Source organism: Solanum lycopersicum, chromosome 12, assembly GCF_036512215.1.
Source record: "Solanum lycopersicum chromosome 12, SLM_r2.1".
NCBI classification, from domain to species: Eukaryota; Viridiplantae; Streptophyta; class Magnoliopsida; order Solanales; family Solanaceae; genus Solanum; species Solanum lycopersicum.
Window position 1 is genome coordinate 52,033,314 of NC_090811.1, and position 23,677 is coordinate 52,056,990.

General features: G+C 32.3%; 2 protein-coding genes across 19 annotated transcripts in view; both read left to right on the plus strand.

Moving 5' to 3' along the window:
- Positions 1–331: 331 nt before the first annotated feature.
- Positions 332–907, plus strand: LOC138340416 (uncharacterized). Its single transcript, XM_069292140.1, has one exon. It carries the CDS (start codon positions 332–334, stop codon positions 905–907), a length of 576 nt encoding a protein of 191 aa, XP_069148241.1.
- Positions 908–8,087: 7,180 nt separating this feature from the next.
- The window catches only part of LOC101262998 (uncharacterized), a 30,753-nt gene continuing 15,163 nt past the window's right edge, over positions 8,088–23,677 (plus strand). For 3 of the 18 annotated variants that reach the window (XM_069292793.1, XM_069292794.1, XM_069292790.1), the window contains exons 1-12: positions 8,088–8,266; positions 11,139–11,224; positions 15,741–15,813; positions 15,912–16,153; positions 17,177–17,383; positions 17,487–17,579; positions 17,655–17,759; positions 17,843–18,217; positions 18,366–18,455; positions 18,678–18,836; positions 18,915–19,019; positions 19,108–19,288. In XM_069292793.1, the coding sequence (XP_069148894.1) occupies positions 15,747–15,813; positions 15,912–16,153; positions 17,177–17,383; positions 17,487–17,579; positions 17,655–17,759; positions 17,843–18,217; positions 18,366–18,455; positions 18,678–18,836; positions 18,915–19,019; positions 19,108–19,288 (1,624 nt within the window). In that variant the 5' untranslated portion in view covers positions 8,088–8,266; positions 11,139–11,224; positions 15,741–15,746. Of the gene's footprint in view, positions 8,267–10,958; positions 11,022–11,138; positions 11,225–14,191; positions 15,814–15,911; positions 16,154–17,176; positions 17,384–17,486; positions 17,580–17,654; positions 17,760–17,842; positions 18,218–18,365; positions 18,456–18,677; positions 18,837–18,914; positions 19,020–19,107; positions 19,488–23,677 lie in introns of those variants that run through there. The other 15 variants (XM_069292803.1, XM_069292802.1, XM_069292791.1 and 12 more) reach the window with 14 other exon arrangements.

Consider the following 23,677-nt stretch of genomic DNA (forward strand, 5'->3'; position numbering starts at 1 on the left):
ATTATTATTCTTACTTTTTTTACTTATTACAATTAAGTGCGTCCTATTTTGTAGATAGACTTGGTCAACTTAAGTTGCTCAACTTTCTAAAGTTAGTGGCCCCCTTTTATGGTAGTTAGTGGCACATGTTCTTATTTTAGTTTTAATGTTTATGTTTTTTCTTTGTATAAATTCAGACTTTCTTCAGATTAATATATACAAGGAATTTCATAAGTTCACTCTATTTTTATTTTTTCAAAGCAGTTTCTTGAGTATTTTTGTTCTAACAGTATCATCAGAGCCTCTAGTTGATCTTACAGGACAAAAAGAAAAGCTTTAACCTACAACGCAAATGACATCAAACAACCTACCTTTAAATCCACCGTTCACTTTCACTGGTGAAAATTACCAAATCTGGTCTGTGAAGATGCAAGCTTTTTTGGAAGCCTATAAACTTTGGGAAACTGTGACAGAAGATATACCACTTGCTGCTCTACAAGCAAATCCTACCTTGGCTCAGATCAAATCCAACAACGAAAAAAAGGCAAAGAAATCTAAAGCCAAGTCGCTTATGCAGAATGCTATGGCAGATACTGTGTTATACAGAATCATGGCTTGCAAAATAGCAAAAGAGGCTTGTGATAGGTTTAAAGGAGAATATCAAGACAGTGATAGAACACAACAAATGCAAGTGTTGAACCTAAAAAGAGAGTTTGAGTCCTTGAATATGCAGGAGGATGAAACTATCAGTAAGTATGCTGATCGAATATCCTTAATTGTTAATAACATTAGACCTCTTGGCGAAGAATTCACAGACAAACGAATTATGGAGAAAGCTCTTGTGACTCTTCCAGAGAGATTTGAATCTAAGATTTCTTCTCTTGAAGAATTCAAGGACCTTGGGAGAGAAGTTAGCGAAAGAGGGTAGAGAGTGGGAGAGGTGATGAAATATATGTATATCGGTTTGATAATTGTATATTACACATATGTATTTGTATAGTGGCAAGCATGATTGACAGAGAGAGAAGAGAGGCGAGCAAGATTAGGAGAGGGAGGAGAGAGACGAGTGAGAGAGTGCAAAGAGTGAGAGAGAGGTGAATTATATATCTATATTGATTAGATAATTGTATATTAAACATATGTATTTGTATATAAATTGGAGAATTATATATATACAAATATGTCTAATTATACAACCTCAAAATCAACCCAAGTAATTAATGTATAATGTTAGTCATGAGTAGTATAGAAAAATATAACTATGAGGAGTAATTAAGTAATATAAGTTTGCTTAACCACAATTTTCTCAAAATAGTAAAGGGTATGTTAATCTCTTCCTTACCAAATCCCATTCATTTCTTTTTAGTAAGGTTAAGGATTTAATCCTATTAGATTAAGTTGTATAATCCTAATATATGCCTAGGGTTTTAGTTGAGAGTTCTACAAAAGAAGATAAGTGAAAAGAGGAGAAAATAGGAGAAGATCAAAGCGTAGCTTGACATTCTTTAGTTTATTTTGTGAAGTTTCGCATGGATTTAATCCCTAAGAGATATTTAAGCTTCTATAGTATTGGGTTCATTCACACACATGTCAATCATAATTAATTCAGCGAAATTTTTTCTTGAAATTTAAGGATTTAAATTCTTGATGATTCTTGATAAGTGTCCTTGAAAAATCCTTATCAATTAAGATTTGATGTAATATCACACTTTGGTAAAAATGAAACAACAATATCTCTTAGAGTATAAAGAGTTACGTGAGACATAACCTATCAATTTAAAGGTATTTGAATATACTTTCCAGTTACACCAATTTCTCATCAATCAAATATATGAGTAAAAAAGTTATGACTAGTTTTGTAACCTATATAGTGTTATGGGAAAACGTTAAAAAATGTTGTTTTTGTTTTTTTTACATCCATGAAAATTCTAAACGAAATTCTTGACTAATAAAAGTTTCAAACCAATCAAATTTTTATATTTTCATCCATCATTTTGTTCTCTCTCAAACCTTGGGACAAAACCCTGAGTGAAAATTAAAGTACAAGACTTCATTCAAGAATGTTCTCCAAGATTATTCAACAAGGTATGTTATCTCCAAGAATTCCATTCTTTCTAAATTATTAATCACTAATGAAAATCATAAATCTTGGCCATAGAGATTTCAAGAAACTAATTAAAGAATCTCAAAAAGACTTTATTGTTTATTTACCTTCAAGCTAGGGTTATAAAGCTTCTAATTAAGTTCTTCTTCAAGATTATGCAAGGTTCTTATTTCTTCAAGTATGTAAGTATATCATATTGTTGATCTAGTTTTTCCTCGTGCACTACATCTACTTTCATATCAATAAAAGAGTAATCCAAGATATTTTCCTCTTGATTTAAGTATTCTTGAGATAATTTGATTTTGAATCATTGAGTTAGTGTTTTTTTAAAAGTTCTATTCTTAATTATCGAATTGCTATATTGTTATCGAGATCCTTTATATATGAACAATAACTCTTGAATTCATAATTCGCATTCAAGGGAGAGTTAAGACTATGTTTAAGAAAGTTTTTGAATTCAATTGTGAATCCTTTGAGATCAACTTTCGATTTGAGATAAGTTTTTAGTAAGTATGAAAATGAGAAGAGTTGTATACATTAGTTCCATATCATTATGTGGAACTTTGAGTCGAGTTATTCATGCCCATAAATTCCGCATGAACTCCATAAGTTGAGTATGTTTGAAAAGAATAGTATTTTCAACTTCTAAGTCTTAAGTATTGAGTTCCTAACCCCTTGTTCAGATTATATTCTTAAACATAGGACTATCACATGTCACCATGAAGCCTTTGAGTTGATTAGTTTATTCCCATAATTTCGCATGAATCCTATGAGTTGAGCAGTCCAGAGTTTAGTAATATCATTGAGTCTTGAGTTCTGAGTACTAAGGTTCCTTATTGATATTGAGATCCCTGCGTTGAGTCTTTCTTGATCATAATTCCATATGAACTCTACGATTTGATCTATAAATTTTAAAAATCTTCTTAACGTTAACACTTGAGTTCTTAAAATGAGTTTGAGAAAGTAAAGATGAGTTTTGAGAAAAGGGTTTTCTAAAAACATGATTAGTATGCCAATAGAATATGCCATCAATGTTTGAGCAGTATGGAATCTAGATATACTATCAATGTTTATGTTGTATTACTTCCCGAGTCATAAATGAACAATTTATAATATGATTTTTGAAATGTTTTGAAAAAGAGCAGAGTTGAGTACAATTTTTTAAAAATGATATATGGGAACTGAGTATTTCCAAGAGTAAATGCTTTTACATTAAAGATGAGAGGAAACATAGATTTCCAAAAGAGTTTTGAGCAATTTGAGTAAAATTTCTTTTCAGAAAAAGATTTTTGAGTAGTAATCTCAAAACACCAAAAAGTTATTTTCTAAAACATATGATCTTAGTATATTTTGGGAGTAGTATTGAGCACCTTGATGGGGGAAACTTCATATAATCCACAAACACCATAAACAATATTGCCAATGTGGGTAGAAATTTTCATACTTTGTAAATAATTCGTTAATAATTTTTAGCATAGACTAGTGGATCCACTTAGTTGAGAGATCTTATACATTATCACATAATAGTACATTTTTGGAAGCGTAGGAGAGATTTTGTATAATCATATAGCTAATAATGATGACTGTCGATTAGAGAAACTCCTGCAAAGATATTTTGTATTTTTTATACCCAGAGTTTACTTGTAGTTTCATATGCAAACATAGTTTATATTGTACCCTCTCATACAAACTGAGTATATCATATTATTAAATACTTTGAGTTGCTTTCTACTATTTTAAATATTTTCCATATATCAAGAGTTTGAGTACCAAGAGTCGACTGTCATTATTAATTTGAGCCTTATTTCATTGAGTTGAATATCTTATTAAGGAATTGAGCCTTAATTCACTGAGTTAAAAAATTTATCTTTGAGTTGACTATCTTATATATGTGTTGAGTTAAGTCGGGGATTTGAATAGAGGTACGTATGTTTCATTTTTATAAAGTTAGAGCTTATGTTTCCTTACATGCTTGTACATTCCACGTACTTAGCCATTTGGCCTTCATCATTTGATGATTCACATACATGTATTCAGGGTCATCAATAGGTGCTTTGTTGATGCCACATGGAGTTTGATTAGCTTTGGTAAACCTCCTTGTTTCCAGAGGGTTCAACTTGCACATTCAAGTATATCAGTTGTAAGGATATCATGGATCTTGTCCCAATCTTCCATCTTTTTCAGCTAGAGCCTTCATATATACACAACAGAGTTTCAAAAGTCTGTTAATTTATTTTGTTAATATTTTTAAATACTTAAGTTCTCTATTTTTTATCGAGTTGAATATATCATTTTTCTTCTCAGTTATTCATTTGATTTAAAGATTAGTATTCGAGTTCAATGAATTTTGTTCAGATTTTAAGCTTTGTATGCTTGAGTTAGTCTTCTACTTGTAGTCAGCCAGGATGAGGGTTTGCTTAGGGACCAACAATAGTTCTCGAGTGTCGGCCACGTACAAGGTGTAGGCTCGGGTCGTGAAATTTAGTTGATTAATTTTTTTGATAAAAACAACCTAAGTTGAGTGATTTCATTGATATAAAACAAAGTCTAATGATTTTGCTAGAATTTCCGTTTAAGTTAAGTGAGCTTTTGAGATATTAACTCAGAGAGTAACTATAACACTCACCTATTTTAACAACAAAAAACGTAAAAAAGTGTAGTTTTCAAGAGTGATACTGCTGAATCGGTGTAGTTTATGTCGAAGTGGGCTTGAATCTTCTTAAAGAGAGCGATATATCCACGCCCCAACCTACAAATCTGTTTATTCATTTTTTCTCATTTCATTTCAATTGTATTTTCTTTAGGGTATATTACACAAACAAGTCATATATTTTACTATTTACCTAATACTAGAGAACTTAAGAGTATTATTCGTTATTAAATTAATTTTTACTATTTATATTCATGAACACTATTTAAATATTAAAAGTCTAAAATATTAAACAAAAATATATTTTATATACAAATTCGAGATATATGAATTTACATTTTAGTATACTTACAAGTTATGGAAAAAGACATTTAAAAGTGGAAGATGCACTTACCATATGTAACTCTTCGTCTCTCATGTTTTCCTGAATAAACAGTTATTATCTTTAGATAAGTTTGACAGAAAAAACTATTAGAATATTTCTTTAAGGCCTTTAGTTAATCTTTGTTGGATATAAAAGGTATTTAATTTATAGTTGCATATGATAATTGATGGAAGATAGTGTGGAATATATTAAAGAGGAAATGTTTTAATATTACTGTTTCAAAATTATAAACACCTAAAGTTTGATCAATTCCATAACATTGGAGTAAAGTCTTATCTAATCTTGTAAATCAAATCATATAATAAGCTATAGAGATACTAACACCATATCATACAAGCTCACACCAATTCTTCCAACACGAGGTCGTGACTCAGATAATTTCTATCGTGGATTTGAAACTTTATGAAAGCATATGTTATAGATTTACCATTCTATATCAGTACACAATAAAGACTCACTTGTGCGTATCACAATAGATGACAAAACCTTTTGTTCATTGGGGTAGGATCAATTCTAGAGATATAGTCAATCGAGTGTGCAATTTCTAAAATATTTTTCTAACAATCCTTAAACAATTGAAACTTACCCTTCTTCTAGGTAAACTTAGTCTTTTGGAATGAAAAATATGACAACCCCTCACTTATTATTTGTAGTAACCCGCCAAAATCAACAAACTCCTTATGTAAGTTGGAGATGTGGGTCTGAGCCAATTTTCGCACTACTTCAATCTTTTAAGTGTCAACTAGAACACCCTTATAATACACAATGTGGGTAATAATGTATAATGATACAAATATCTCTCTAGATGTGACATGGTGTATAAGATACCGAGAGACCTTACTCTTTGACTCTAACAAATTTTACTCGATGAATTTTTGTTTGGTTGTTTTATTGGGAAAGGAAAACACATGAAGGAACCTTGTTTATTCAGGGAAGTTGTCTCGTCTTTGATTTGAAGCTAAAATAGTAAATTCACACATAACACAAACTTTTTTTTTTGGGGGGGGGGGGAGGGGGGGCTGGCATAAGGAAGGGGTCGAGGGTAGGGATGGGGGTGGGATGAAAATAAAAATTGAAATTAGACCAGGATGTGGCCGACACTCGAAAACCATTTGTTGGTCCCCAAGCGAACCCTTATTCTTGATGACTACATCCGGAACACTAACTTAAGCATAAAAAAGCTTAAAATAGATTAAAAATCATGAAACTAAATTACAATGCTTTAACTCAATTGAAAAACATTGAATAATGAAATTAACAAATTTAACTCGCCATAAATAGGCAACTTTAGTCTTCAAAACATTTAATAAGATAAATGAGTAACACAGACTAGTTAACTAAACTGACTATATATGAAGCTTCTAAATTATAAAGATAAAAGTCGGGACAAGACCCATGACGTCCTGTCTAAACTGAAAAGTAAATGAAGTGCTCCGGAAGCAAGGAGGATTACCATAGCTAACTCTAGTCTCAGAGGTATCAATGAAGCTCCTGTTGATGATCCCGAATACTAGTGTTTGCATCATCAAAATATGCAGGCCAAATGGCTCAGTACGTGGAATGTACAAGCATGTAAGGGAATTCTAACGCATAATATCAGCTTGACACTTGAATAAAAGATGGAAACATACTTACCTTTTCTCAAACATGAAACTCGAGAACTCTCACGAATAAAATACTCAACTCAGATATTTAACATTAAACTCAAAGATATGATACTCAAATATGGATATTCAAGTCAATATAAAGCTACAATACACATGTTATATATAAAAAGCTTTGTAAAACAGTAAAAAGCAACTTAGTTCGTCGAAGAAAATGCAATAACATTCAACTTGACATATATATATGAAACTAATATACTTTTGTGGGAGATTCTCTAACCGACAACCATCACATTGAGCCTAAGTTATGATAGAACATTTTAACTCACGACTCCAAAGGACCATCCTATACCTTGCAATCGGTATATGACCTTAGTTAGCATAGTGGATCAACTAGATAAACATACTTTATCATCTAAAAAGTATGACCCATCGATTCCCACGATGACTTTATGGTTTACAAGGAGACTTGAGTTGGTATGAACTCTCATCCCCACATCGGTGTTCAATAGTACTCCCAAAAGACACTTTAGCTCATACTTCTAGTAAAACTTTCTTCCTTTAGGTTGAGATAATTTATTGAAACTCTTTATAGTTAAAAATCTCCTTTGGAATCAATGTATCCCTTTTAGTTCAAAACTCTTTTGGAACACTTAGTTTCCTCTAAACTTAAATGTGAAAAAATTATAAACCTCTAGGGAATACTTAGTTCCCATATAGCTTTTGAGAAATGAACTCAATTATTACTCTTTGCTTGATTTGAAACTTAACTCTTAGGGAATACTTAGTTCCTTTATAGCTTTTGAGAATTTAACTCAACTCTTTACTCTTTCTTGACTTGAACTTTAAGTCTTTAAAACAAAGTGAAAACGTTTGTGAAAGACTTTACAAAACTTTATAAACTTCACTTTGATTTGCTTCTTTACTTCTAGACTTGATTCTTAACTTTCATTGAATTAAAGTAAGGATTCAAGCTTCATGACACTACAAGAAATTAAGGATTTAGCAACAACTTTTTAGCAACAACTATATTATTGTTGGCTTATATTGATAAGTCGCAACAACTTAATTTTATTGTTGGTACATTTTTAAATTTTCAACAAGAATATTTTTGTTGTTGTCAAATATGTTAGTATTGTTGCGATATTATATTGTTAATAATAATTAATATAATAAATTTTAAATATTAAAAAATTGCAACAAGGTTTTTGCAACAATGATGATATTGTTGCCCAACTTAAATAATGGCAATAATTTAATTAGTTTGTTGCTATCTTAAAAAATATTTGGCAACAATAATATTTTATTGTTGCTAATATATTTAATTTGACAATACATATATTGTGGCAAAATAGTTTTTTTTTTAGTTTTCCGCCAATAGAATCGCGGGCTTTTTTATTTTTGCCAATTTTCTTTTGCAGAAGTTCACAATTTTTTAGTTTTCTTTTCCAGAAGTAGCGGTTCTTCAGTTTTAGGGAAAACTGAAGCTAGGTTTTCTGATTCACTTAAGAAGAACGTTGTTGGCCTGGTGAAGTCTATCTCTGGTGAGTTTTCTGTATGATTTAGTTTCTTTTCACAAAGTTTTGTTAACTCTTGCGTATGATTATCTAATGATTGAGTCTCCTAGGTTATTTTCTAATATTTCAATTGCTTTGTTAAGGTTTTTTTTTTCCCGTCTTTTTGCTGAGATTAGTGAAAAAATTACTACTACTAGTTATTACTAGTACGATTGAGTAACAAAATTGCTAGTACTGTTATTTGGGTGTTTTTGATTTATTTATTTGTGTGGTGCTGTGTGTTCCAAAGAAAAAAAACAAGACTTGTTTTGTTAGCACAACAAAAGAAAAGGTGTTCTGAAATTTGAACAAAGGCCTATCTGTATCTAACATTAAGAATTGTTAGAGTTTCTTGTGTATCTGGAGGGAAACATATATAGCCATGGCAAAGTATTGACTTCAAACGGATTAAGAGACAGATACGTCAATGATTCTATACAATTCTATGATTTTCAAGACCTTCTCGGCTGTAGATTAATGTGCTTGTCTTAAAATATCAAGTATGCTTTGTTATTTATTCATTGATTAATGTGTGTGCCTTATTTTTTCTGTTATGTGCAAGATATGTTTAGTTACTGTATGCTGTTGCCTTTTAAAATTTTATAGAATTCACTTTTTGACCAAATACTTGATCTAACGTTTCAGCTTCCGTTGAAAATAGTTCACCATTATAGGTTCCCTAAGAATGCTTTGAAGACATATGGCTCGAGATAGAAGTTTAAGGTTAACTCTTCGAGTACTTCAATAACTACAAATGTGATTAGAGCTGAACATACATATTGTGGTACAGAATAGGGAATTGTGACATAGAAACTAAAAACTATTACCAAGCACACTATGATTTCTACGGGTTAAGAAACTTATACGCAGAGATGATGGAAGTAACATATTTTTGGATCTCCTCTGCAGTTTTTCACTATTATCGCAATCTTGATCGTCATCTTCGTCTTGTTTTGTCTCTTCTGCACATAAAAGGAATGTTTGGGTAATACCTTTATGCAGTAAGTCATTTTCAATCTTCTCACTATTGGATTTTGGTAGCAGAACATCCTCTAGTTCCAACATTGGAGGTTCACTAAAGGTAGTACATAAGCATAACATGTAAACAAACCATGCAGGAGCCATTATCCAGCCTAGTAAAGTTTTTAGTTAAAACTGATATTTAGGAACTTAAAGTTAGTTTGTAACAAGTAGGCAACAACTAGACAACATGCCATTCCAAGTGCACTTATAGTTAAACCAATTGAAGCCTTCATTCGCAGGTGCAGAGGAACACAATCAGTGCTTTAACGCCTATTAACTACCCTTGACAAACCAAGCCCACAAAATAGACGTCCAACTAGAAGTAAGTATATCGAGTTGAAGTCATAAGCCAGTACATATAAGGTATTCCCGACAAGAAGGACCATGCTGCTGCACAAAATAGGCTTCGTTTATTTTTTTATTTGACCATGAACAGAAAATAGACTGAAGAGAACACCTGAGCAACAACCATAGACCCATTTACAGCTCCACAAAGAGTTGTTGCAGCTCCAAGACTCATACAGTAGTCATCTATTGTTGGGACTATCATGTATGTGTTAACCATATACAAGAATGTATTTGGCAAATTTAGCAGAAGTAACATCAAGTGCTATCTCTCATTGGCAGCATGATCCTCAAAAAGAGTTGGTAGTTCTTCTGGTAAATTAAGTGCATGTTTTACCAAATAGTAAAGGAAATCAGTTAAATTTGTTAGTCTATTCACTGCTTCATTAATAAAATCAATGATTAGGTCCTGAAAAGGCAGACCCGAGTGATCGTATATTAAAGTAAAGTTCCCTTTGTTGTCTTGGAGATTCGCAAGAAATTGTCCTCTTTTAGATATTGTATCATCCTGTTATTTCTTTCTTTCACCTTTCAACATACTCAAAGATTAAACATTATGATATTACTACTTGGAGATCAAAAACTGAACCCGCTGGTAATCTGGTATAACTAGAACACTAGTTACTGATTCTTGATTAGTTGGCAGATTGGTTGCATTCCTTCAGCAGTGATAGAGGTAGCTTCTGCAGAGATATTCTGCAATTTCCCTACCATATAACTTATAACCCGATCAGTTTTAGTTAAGGATGCCAGGATTTAAATAGTTAAAAAGTGTTGCAACTTGGTGTCGTGAATCTTGTTTTAGTGATGAAGGCATTTGTATGCCATGTAAAAGTATTGAATAAGCTAAACAAGGTCTTCATCTCAGATTTATGGGAGATGAAATCTTAATTCAAGGCTTCCCCAATTGTATAAAGAAAGGTAATCCATCTAGTGTACAATATTCCTCTAGTGTGCCACTGCCACTATCTGGTAAATCGTAGGGATAGGCATAGCAAGAACATTACCTCAAAAACCAAGAAAACTGCCCTTCCGAAGGCCTCTCCCAAACCTGCAATCCAGATCACAATCCAAAAAAGAAATAAGTTTCTTCCCCTACTTCTTCTTCCAGTTCCATGTCTAAATCTAACCAACTCCTATTCCTCGCCTTGTCGCTCGCCTTTTTTAATCGAGGCGCGAATCAATATAAAAAATTAAAATATTTAATTACACATATAAATATTCAAAATTTCAATAACAATTACATATATTAGCAAATACTATAATAATTACTATAGAAGAATTAATTTTTTTCAATAAAAAAAATGGACAGCACAGTGAAAGCAGTAAGCAGTCAGCATCATTTTACAGTAAACAACGTCTCATTAGTTTTAAGGTATGGTGTCTCAAGAGGAAATTTTCTTTTCTTCTGTTAGTTGAAAACATTGGTTGAATAATAAATTTTTTTAGATTAATTATACTAATATTCTTAGCATGGCTTATTGTTCTACAGGGTGTCATCCTCCATCTATTGACACGGCTAAAGCTAAGGTTGTTGGTGTTGGAGCAATACTACAACCTGTTTCTAGTGGTAAACAGGTGTGATCACAATTTATTTTTTTTATTTCATGTTCTTCATTACATTTTGTAATAATGTTGATGTAATACAGTTTGGTCATGTGTATGCTTGTCTGAAGATTCAGTTGACCAACTTGTTGCTTGTGCCTATGAACTTGTTATATTCTCACTTAATATATGACATATAACTTGCCTGCATAACCATATTTACCATACTTTTATTCATGTTGTTTCTGCTATATGTTAAAGATACATTTGATATGTCCTAGTACCATGGAAATTCAACATCTCAATCAATATGGAGAGATATATTTCTAACTCTTCTAAGTGTTTTGTATTGATATTGAAATATTACATGTAGATTTGAATTTAAATTGATTATCTATTCTAATCTTATCTATTTTATACTCTTTTGTATGAGAGGTTGTAGATATAAGAATTATTTTTGGAGATGTTCGTAGATGTACATATACAAAAAAATAATTACTGGTCTTACATGGAATTTCAGATTTTTATATTGACCTTTTATAATATGAAGTTTTTCTCTAACATTTTCTTTATTTTTTAAAAATAAAAAATCATATAACTTTATTTTAATTGATTTTAAAATTGTTGAAGGTAAGTATATAATGGATAAAAGTTGGATACTTATTGGAAATAGAGCGTTACCACAATATTTAAATGGTGTGGAGCTATTTTTGAATTTTGCATTTTCTAATCTTGAGGTTGGTGTAAGAATTCAATGTCCGTGCATAAAATGCAATAATGTTCTTTGGAAAACGCGAGATGAAGTGAGAATAGATTTGTGTAGGTTTGGAATGAATCAAACATATAAAAAGTGGATTTATCATGGAGAGCTAGATCTTTCTTCAGATGATGAAACATATCTTAGTGAAGATTCAAGTTTAGCAAATGATGATGTTCCAATTTATGAAATGTTGCATGATATATATCATGGTGTTCCCAGCAATAGTGATGAGTTTAATGACACAACTGAGTCTCCGAACGAAGAGCCTAATACAGAAGCTAAGAGATTCTATAAGTTAATGAAAGATGCAGAAAATCGATTGTATCCAAGTTGTGAAAAGTACTCCAAACTCTCTTTTATAGTGCGTCTTTTTCAAATGAAGTGTATGCATGGATGGAGTAATACTTCATTTGACTCTTTGTTGAAATTAATTAGTGATGCTTTACCTAAAGAAAATGTGCTCCCAGATTCTATTTATGAAGTTCAAAAGATAATAAAAGATTTGGGTTTAGATTATGTGAAGATAGATGCATGCGTTAATAACTGTATCTTATATAGAAAGGAATATGTGAATCTTGAACAATGTCCTAAATGTGGTGAAAAAAGATGGACAATGAGAAAAGGAAAAGATTCCAATAGTGAAGTTGCTTCGGGTAATTTGAATAACAAAAAGAAAGGAATTTCTAGAAAGATTCTTAGATACTTTCCTATTATACCTAGATTACAACGATTGTTTATGACTAAAGGAACCGCAAAAGAAATGAGGTGGCATAAGGATGAATGAGTTGATGATGGAGTGTTACGACATCCTGCTGACTCGTTGACGTGGAAAAGTTTTGATGAAAAATATCCAAATTTTGCTTCAGATCCTTGTAGCATAAGACTTGGACTTGCTTTAGATGGTTTTAATCCTTTTGGTTCAATGAGTAATTCATATAGCATGTGGCCAGTTATCTTGATTCCATATAATCTTCCCCCGTGGATATGCATGAAACAGTCTAATCTTTTGTTGTCTTTACTTATTCCTGGACCGAAAGGTCCTGGTATGGATATTGACGTGTATCTCCAACCTTTGGTTGATGATTTGAAAATCTTATGGGGGATGGAATTGAGACTTATGATGCTTTTATGAAACAAAATTTTCAATTACATGCTTCATTGTTGTGGACAATGTTGTGGACAATCAATGATTTTCCTGCTTATGGTATTTTATCTTGTTGGAGCACTAAAGGTAAATTAGTTTGTCCAGTTTGTCATGTGCATACTTGTTCTTCTTACTTGAAACTTGGTCGAAAGCAATGTTATATGGGTCATCGTAGTTTTTTGGAGATGAATCATCCTTATCGTCGAAATAAAAGTTTTTTCGATAATACAAAGGAAGAAAGAATTGCACCACATGCTTTGAATGGTGAAGATGTGCTTGTTCAAATTAATACCTCTTTGCAAAGGTCTGCTGATGACAAAACAAGAAAAAGAAAACGAGATACTAAAAGACATGATAATTGGAAAAAGAAAAGTATATTCTTTGAACTTCCATATTGGCAGACTTTATTGTTGAGACATAATTTGGATGTGATGCCCATTGAAAAGAATATTAGTGAAAGTGTGTTAGGTACATTGTTGGATATTGAAGGGAAAACAAAGGACACCCTGAAATCTCGATTGGACTTACAAGAAATGAAGATCAAAAAGTCCCTTCATCCCATAAAAAGTGGGGATAAATACATACTTCCTCCAGCAAGTTATACGATGTCTAAGGCCGAAAGGATTGAATTTTGTCAGCTCATCAAAGAAGTTAAGTTTCCCGATGCTTACGCTTCTAACATTAGTCGCTGTATCAAGGAAGCTAAAATTTTTGGGCTTAAAAGTCATGATCATCATGTTCTCTTTCAACGTATAGTACCACTTATCATTAAAGAAATTTTACCAAAAGATGCACATGACCCATTAATTGAATTCTCATTGTTCTTTAATGATTTGTGTTCTAAAGAGTTATCTATGGAGAAGCTAGATCAGCTAGATATAAGCATACGAGTAACACTATGTAAATTAGAACGTGTGTTCATGCCGACGTTCTTTGATGTTATGGTTCATTTGGCAATTCATTTGGCAAATGAGGCAAAGTTGGGTGGTCCTGTTCAATTTCGATGGATGTATTACATTGAAATGTTGGTTTCTTACTTTTTAAATCTATTCTTTTGATTTAAATTTATTAAAAAATTTAATATTTTTCTTCGTAGATTCCTACGAACCTTGAAAGGTTATGTACGCAACAATTATCGTGTAGAAGGATCAATTGCTGAGGGTCAAATTGCAGGGGAATGCATTACATTATTCTCCAGATATTTGAGCGATATGGAAACAACGCAATATCGTCCAGATAGGAATTCTAATTCTTTTAACATAGACAACAATAGCTTATCTATATTTAGTTGTCATGGTAAACCACTAGCAGGGGGTTCCTGGACTAATTTGAATACTTTAGAAATCAATCAGGCCCATTTTTACACTCTCCAAAATTGTGAGGAAGTCAGACCTTGGATTGAGTAAGATATGGTTTACCTTTAAATCAATTTCTTACAAACACTTAACAATTATGTCTAATTTTTTTTATTTTTTCAAATCTCCACAAGTATAGGGAACATCTAGAAATTTTAACAAAGGAGAATAATAGAAATGTAGCAAAGAGACACAAGGAGGAATTTCCTTTATGGTTTGAAAAAAATGTAAAATCATTCATTTGATGATTTGCATATTTATTCTTTTAAATAACATTAATATTATTTGTGATTTTGTAATTAAAATACTACAGGTGATATAGTTAAAGGAAAATGGTGATAACCGAATTACTGAAGAATTACTAATTTTGGCAAGACCTCCAGATCCTCGAGTTTTTTGTTATAGCGGATATATCTTGAATGGTTCTCGATTTCGAACAATGGAATCTGAGCTAGGTTTGAAAACTCAAAATAGTGGTGTGGTTGTGAAGAGTGATGAACATACAGGAAATATTGATTATTTTGGAAGGATAAGAAGAATTTTAGAGATCCAATATATGAACAATAAATCCGTTATGTTATTTCAATGTGATTGGTTTGAAGTTCCTCCTCAAGGTCGTAGTCAAAGTAGAGGTTACAAAAAAGATGAATATGGATTTGTCTGTGTAGATATAACACGACTTCATTACACTAGTGATCCATTCATTCTAGGTTCACAGGCTCAATCAGTGTATTATGTGAAACATGGTCAAAGTGAAAAATGGCATTCAGTGATAAGGGTAAGACAACGACATTTGTATGATCTTCCCGAACAAAAAGATGAAATGGAACAATATCAACTGATTGACTTAGTTGAAAGAGGAGAAACAATTCAAGAAGTAGAGTTGGAGCATGATAACATCAGAATAGAAAGAGAAGATATTGATGGAGTGAGTGTTGAAGCACCTCTAAATAACGAGGAAGAAGCCGACTTAGTAGTTATAGATGATATTGATCACGAAAATGTAGATGACTTCAGTGATTCTGAAATAGATGAAGATACTAGTGAATACAATGAAGTTGAGGATGATGATTGGTTTTGATTTTCAACTTGTCATCAAGATAAAATTTGTTTGAATAAGTTTGTTCATAGAAGCTTTGTTTTTCACTTACCGAAACAATTAATTTCTATTTTATACTTTTCGCATATCTCTTTATATTTATTCTTAGAAACTTTACTTGTTTCTCTTAATTTTTGAACATTATTTTATCACTTTATTATTTTGGCATTGCTTTTGTTTGTTAATTGCAGCCAACCATGATGAAAAATATGCATATTTCTAATGATAATGAAACTACTGATGTAAGTGCAATCCCCCCTCCAGGTAAATTTATCCATTTGTTAAATTGTATTTTATTCAAAATATCTAGATCATATATGCTTTATTTACATATATTTTAATATCTTTATGTATTTTTGAAGAAAAAAAAAGGAAGGGAAGAGGAAAGACAACAGGGCTTTCATCCCAAAAGAAACGTAAGAAAAATGACAATGGAAAGTTGAAGGTGATCATTCCACCAGATCGAACAGTTGCAGTAGGTCCTGGAGCTAAAGATTTTATTACCGAGCTCTCTGTGAAAGTTCTCCATAATGCTAGACATGGTGTGAAGAATTGGAAGGGAGTTCCTGATCTAGCAAAGAATAGAATTGTTGCTTATACGCTGGTAATGTTCTTTTCTTTTTATAATTTTTTTTGGTTGAAATAGTAAATGGTTAGTTATGATATCTCTTATTATGTAGTTCTCTGCCTCTTTTATCTCGTCAAGAAGCTCAGCTATTTGGCTTTCTTTTGTATTATAATTGATGGATAGACAAATTAGTTGTGTTCTCTGTTGTTTTCTTTTGTTGAAATGGTAAATTTTTCATATTGGTGTTTATGATTTTCTAGGTCTCTGTATCTTTTTGTTGTTGTTGTTGGTAAATGTCTAGTAATAGTATTTCTGGTGATGTAATCCTACCCTCCAGGGACTTGGTGCTTCCCCTTAACTGCCAGATATGGTGCTTCTCCCCTTTGTATTAAGGATGCTAGTCAATGCTTCTCCAACTTGTTACTTTTTCTGTACATGTGATGTGTTGTACTGTTACCTAAATCTTTTGCATTTCTCGTTTTATCTCATATCCTACTCAATAATTTTCATGATGTGGTTTTTTTTTTGAACCCACAAAATCAAGTGTTCATTTAACTATATATAGAAAGGACACTTAGAAACTTATCAACTAGCTCCAGAATCAAGGACATGTAGCAGAAAATGTAGACTTATTGCCTTATCAGTTTGATGTGTGCCTGGGATGAAGAACTGAAATATATAGGACTCTTAAGCAGACAGCCAGCTGAGTGATCCCATAGAAAATGCAATCAGGCTTGCTGCATGACACTGAAGACTCTTGAAGAAATGCTTTAAACTCATTTGCATTGTCATTGCATCTCCTCTATCAATTGTTATTCTTGTCTTTGACTGAGTACTCAAATTTTGTTCATCTATTGGACTATGTGTTTGTTCTCCTATTACTAACAACTTTCAAAACTCAACGCCAAATGTGATTAGGCTGGTAGAAACTTGCTGGGAGAATGAGGAGAGGGAGTTTTTTTTACCAGCTTGATTAGTATGTGGTTAGGGGTGTTCTTTCCACCAGGAACTCTACTGTCACTTGGAACTAATTAGTTATTTATATTGTTTTGATTACAGGACACCTTTCAGCTTCCGGACATACAACACAATCGTGATACCATTCTTCAAACAGCAAAAAATTTATATCGATATCGTCGGAGCAGACATCATGATCATTTTAAGAAATTTTCTACAAAAGAGGAGAGTCTACAAAATATACCAACAGATGTTAATGAAACTGAATGGAATTTCTTGGTAGACTACTTCAGCTCTGATGAATTTAAGGTAGTTAAAAGTGAAAATTTCAACCTTTTATATTTTTTGCTGTATTTTTTTACTTCTTATATATTCAGATCAAAATAAATTTCTTAACTTTAAATTAATGCAGAAAATGAGTGAAAGAAACAAAAATAACAAGGCAAAACAAGAAGTGAATCATATTTGCGGGAGAAAAACTTTTCAAGCGGTGTCTTATGAAGCGGTGAGATATATGTCTTTCTTTTGATCGATTATTCTTACAATTTGAAAAATAACATAATTTCATTTGTTTTGACAGAGGAATACAACCACTGGAAAAGAGCCAAATTTTCAAAAACTTTGGGAAATAACTCACATGAAGCCAAATGGGCAATGGGTTACTAGTGCTTCTGCTGAAGTCAATGTACTTTGTCTTTAACCTTTATTAATAGAGTGAGTTTATTTAAATTATATGAAGAATTAATGTTTGTATAACCTTTTTTGTAGGACAAAGTGAAAGACGTTATTGCTGAAAAAATTCAAGATATTGACGAGGGTACCGATGTGGATCCTATTATTAATGCTGCATTTGTGCAAATAATGGGAGAAAAATCAAAGTACATTCTTGGTAAAGGATCTGGGATTAATTCAGCAAGTAGAATATCTAGAAATGAAATTCAAGAACAACTTCGAGCACAACAAAAGGAAGCAGAAGAAGAACGCTATAAACGAGAGAGTGTAGACATCAAACTAATGGAAGTTAAGAATCAACTTGAAGAGGAGCGAAAGAACCGAGAAGTAATGGAATTTCGTTTAGTGCATGACCAAAAATTGTTAAAAGAGAGCATGATGGTGCTAGTATCTCATTTGAAGAATCCCAAGGTATTTATTTATAGTATACATCACTAAATTAGTAGATGTTTCATCGCTACATAATTTTTTTAACTCTCACTATACATATTCACCTCTTCCTCATTCTATTCTTCTTTTATCGACATACTAAGTTATTCATTTGTACCATATTTAACAGAATGACCTTCCTGCTTCAATTTTCAATATCTTTACAACTTCAACTACTTCTAATGAGACAAGTTCTGCATGTCTAATGAATAACAATTGGGTATGTAATTTTTATTTAAATTATTTATCTTTTTAGTAAATGTAACTATTAGGAGTATTTAGTAGGTATTAGTACAACTTTTGTTTGGGCTAGTAATACATCTCCTTATGTTAGTTATATCTCTATGCATATCCATCAATCATTTTAATTAAATCAAACAAATACAATTTTGATATATATTTACTTAAAGCTTATAATCTTTATGTTGGTGAGCAATTTCAGGAAGATTTACATGTAAAGAAAAATCAAGAATCACGGATGCAGAAAGTGTTGGATAACTTGAAAGACGTCTTGAATTTTGAGAAGCAAAACTTAGAAATGGCTATTTATGATTGTGATAAATTCAATACATTGTGCAATGAAAAAGATGTAGAGCTTAAGGTATTATTTAAATGTGATAAAATTTGATTTATCAAGGGGACAATCATTCATTTTATTGCTCCATTCTTTAATTTATAGGATGCCCTAACAGAGAAGCGAAACTTAGAAATGCGGCTTCCAAAGTTGAGTTCTCAAGGTTCAAAGAAAACTACTCCGAAAGAATTGATCGACGCAAATAATCAGGTAATGCTAAAAACTATTATTTAGCCTTTATATTTTGTCCAGAATAGTATTCATAAAATACAAACTCATGTGACTTCACTAATTAAAGGTCTTTGATAAGATCCATGAAGAGTTGAAAGCTCGTTGTATGTTGCGTACCGCAGAAGAAACAAAAAAGAGGCTTTTGAGTGAAAAATCATCACTTGAGGAAAAAATTGTAGAGATTGAAAAGAAGAAATCAAGTGAGATATGTTTCCTAAATATCTCTTGTTTCACTCCCAGCTCTAAGAGTTAAGTCATACTACACTACCTTCTCCCATACATAGTTTATGTTAATTACAATATTTAATACTAGAAAATTGCAATGAGTTGAAAGATTTATGAGATATTGGTAATCTTTGTAATTTGCAATTTCTTGATCTTGATAATACAAGGTTACATTGTCTGTCGTAGGAATGCACAATTTTACAAATACAAGGCTATTAAATATGTCTTCATCTTATTTGGAGTAGTATATACCAAGGAATATTAGAGAAATTCTCTAGCTTTGAAATTATAAATATGACGGATGGTTATATTCGACACTTTTGATGAGATATTGTCTGCATCTGATTTGGAGAGTAGTATGCCAACAGGATGTTGATTATGAAAAAAAGAGTTATTAAAATCCCTACACATAGAGAGTTGTTCTTGTGTTTTCACATTTAGCTATTTTCTCTTTTTGAACTCAATTAATGCTCTTGGTCAGTTTTGATAAGAAGGGAATAAGGAAGTCTTTTAGAATCTGGAAACTGTTAAAAAATTTATTACTAAAGGAGATTAAGATTAATTTTGACTTCTTTTTGTTTATATGACATTCTTGGGGTTGAAGGAAGTGAACAGATGATCCTTTGCCAAATCTAGGAAATCTCACTCTCTTCCCTTACAATTTATAGAGTTAATTTGATTTTTATGTGACATTCTTGGGGTTGAAGTTTATGATCATGTTAGGACAGATTTAGTGTTAAGAAGTATCTTATATTAGTTAGAATCGAAAAGGAGTGAAGGTGTACTTTAAACGAACTCAAACGGAGCAACCGGAGGAAAAATGGATGGGGCAGGCGCCCTGGTGCTATGGGTGGCGTAGAACACCAGAACCTTTAGGAAAGAGAAGGGTTTGGGGCGCTCTGGAAGACACGCCGCGCCAGGCCCCAACCCTAAAAATTCTGTCGAGCATTTTTGCTCGTTTTCTCACCATAAATCGCCTAAAATTGAACGGTTTTTTCACCAATCACTTGCATTTGATCACATAACTTAATTACACTCTAATCTAATAGAAAATTCACTTAAATTACTAAACTTGATCTCAATAAATCATCAAAACTCTAAAACAACAAGGTTTAGAATGATCATAAAGAACACCTTTCAAGAACTAGTCAAGAACTCTAATATTTAAACTTAAAGAATGAAATTTTTCTGAAAAATAACATGATTGGTGTGTGGGTAAGCAAAAACAACACTATGGAATCTTAAATACCTCTTATATATTAGACCCATGGTGAAAATCCGTAACTAGACTAAAGAACGTCGACGAACACCTTCATCCTTGCCTCTTTTCTCCTCTTTTCTTTTCATGCCTCTTCTTGAAATCTCAACTTTATCGCTAGGTGTATATTCGGATTATAAAATTTAACCTAAAAGGATTAGACCCCTAAAATATTACTAAAAATGAAATAAATCCTATTGGGTAAGGAAAGGACCAAAATACCGCTCAGTATTTTCGGCTAACATTACTTAACTAGATAGTCTAACTTCAAAAGGTCATATCTCACTAATCCGAAATTGAAAATTAACAAACTCGGTGACTTTGGAAAGATAATTAAAACTCGGTGACTCTGTGTGTGTGTGTGTGTGTGTGTGTGCGTGTGCGTGTGCGTGTGCATGTATATATATATATATATATCTATATATGTATACGGATGTATGTATGTATATGTATTACTAATATAGTTTTTTCAAAAAAAAAATTTCATTTTCTTAAAATTTTATTTATTTATGTGGTCTATAGTTATATATGGCATAAAAAGTTTTTTTTTGTATCGCACACACTGTCCAAATCCCATATTGAGCTCCGATTAAATTTGAATCGCGCACTACAGGGACCATGTAACATTTCGTAACTTGAAATAACTAAAGAATGAGCTAAGAAACCAAGAATCATCTTTTTTGGAGATATATAGGAAATTTTTTGAAGTTTGAATGTGAGTTTTTAGTCATTTTCAAATGTCCATAACTCCCAGCTCAGAGAATTTAAGGTGATTTCTTTATATGATTGGAAAGCTCTTTCCAACGGGGCCAAGTTTGCACATTTTCGATGTCGTATGAGAGAGATATGCCTTTCAGAATTTGTGTTGTTTGACTGTGGAAAGTCCAATCTAGATTATTGTAAGGATAAAGAAGTCTTTTCACCCTAGTATTTCCTAATTCATTTTAAGGGTTTAGTAGGGGTAAAATTAAGTTGTAATTCAATTTTGGAGAAGTTGAGAACGCTTATGCAAAAACTTTGAAAATTCAAGACGTGTTCTGGAGTGTAACATAAGTAAAATAAAGTTTACACATTGTTTTAAGATCTACTATAATGAATATAAGCCATTTAGGAAGTCTAAAAACCAAAATATCCAAGAATGTCCATCACGTTAGAAAACTAGTTGAAGGAGGTACAAGCGTGCCTTGACCTATTTGACTAGCTTTAAGGAGTTGAAAATGAATGAAAATTGGTGTAAGTCTGTATAAAATGGGCTTAAGTTGATTTATAGTACGACTCTCCAAGGACAAACCAAGGTCCCTTGAGGAGGACCCTTGCAAGTGGAGTCAAACACTGCTTGGGCAGTGTGCACCCACTAGAGACAGACGATGGGGCGGGTGTTGATTGAAGGGGCATCGATACCAACCTTCGACAAAGACTTAGACAATTTGTTGGAGTCCCTCACCTGCACAGTCTCTGAGCTCATTGATGGACGTGCATCACGGAATGGGGGCTGGTCCGTAGATTGAGCCACGAGGCGTCGGCGGGGTCTCGTTTGTGAGGGTCCAATTTTGCTGCACATTTTTTACTAAGTCTTAACTAATTAAATAAGGGGTTTGTTGGTTAGTTATGGATTAAGTTATGGTTAATTAACTTAATTAACCCCCCATATAAACACCCCAACCCCATTAGTATAATTCCAACTCATAAAACAAAACTCTCTTCCTTCTCTTTTCTTTCTCTCTACTAGAAGGCACCATTGAAGACCAAACGAGGGGAGGGTTTTTGGGGATGTAAGGGGAAGATATAACCATAAATTATTCATAAAAATTTGAGGTATGTGATCTAGCTTACGTTTTAGATCTCTTTCCTCAAAGGGTTCCTTCAAAGTAATTTAAAAAGCGGAGTTTGTATTTGGGTCTTTTTCAATCTCAAAAATTATGTTATGAATTGAATTGTTTAGGATTTATTTTGAATATTATGAGTATATTAACATGTATTCTAACTTAATTATGATATATCATTAAGATTTGGTCTATTTTGTAGAAGATGACCATTAACCCTTAACCCTAGGTTTGAGCTTGATGTGAATTAGGTTGTATTTGGTTCAATTAACTTGTTTATTGGTTGAATTACTATTAGATGATTTTGCTACACTAATCAGGAATAATATACGGATTATTTGCAGTCTTTCATACTAGTTCTTGAGAAGATGATCTAGGTTATAAAATGAATTGACCTAAGTATATTGTCTTAAGCTATAATCTAGTATTGAATTGTGATGTAGTGATTCTTTTAGCCATGTTATCATGTTGATTATTGACTTATGATGATGTATACCAAAATTGGGTTGAATTGAGGGTTTATGGTAAGACCTTGATTATGAACTATTAAGGAGACTTGGTAAGTCTTATGATCTCTATCCATTACTTCAAATTGTGGTTAATTATGATTAAGTCATGATGTTGTATTGGAGTATGCCTTGTATTAAGATTGATAGGATGGTATGATGTTGAATTGAAATGTCTTGACTATGATTTGTGAGGTGTAGTCTTAAGTTGTAAATTTTATAAGAATGGTGAATGATTTACCAATGTGCGTTATCATGGTATGACAATGTAAATGTGCTAAACTCACCTATATGAATTGTAAAGAAAGGGTTTATAATTATGCCATTCTTATTGATATATTGATGATGATTATATACAAGGGGTAGAACCTATGACCCAAACTAAGTTATGATTGACAATAAAGGCTTAAAGACATTTCAAAAAGGGACTCTAGCTTAGTACCGGCTGAACTAGAGTGAGTAGTGTCCCTTCGTACATAGGTAAGGTAGGAACACTAGTGTATTCTTAAGATTAGAGACTAGAATATGTGTAGCATAAAGAGGGTCCCAACTATATCTCCTAGTTTTGAACTATGTTTCCCCCATAGGAATACTAACTAGTCAACCCACGTAGTTGCTATGTTTCATGTTTTGGTACTACCTTGGTGAGTAGTCCACCTTCTTTCGGTGTAGGGTTTTATGACCTCGGATTTTACATTAGCTAAAATGGTCTATGTCACTTAGGGCAAGATGTTCCCAAAAGGTAAAATGAACTAAAGAAATGAACTGTAACTAGGATAACTTAAGAGGTCTAGCTTAGTCTAGGTAGGGGTATGAGACTCTACC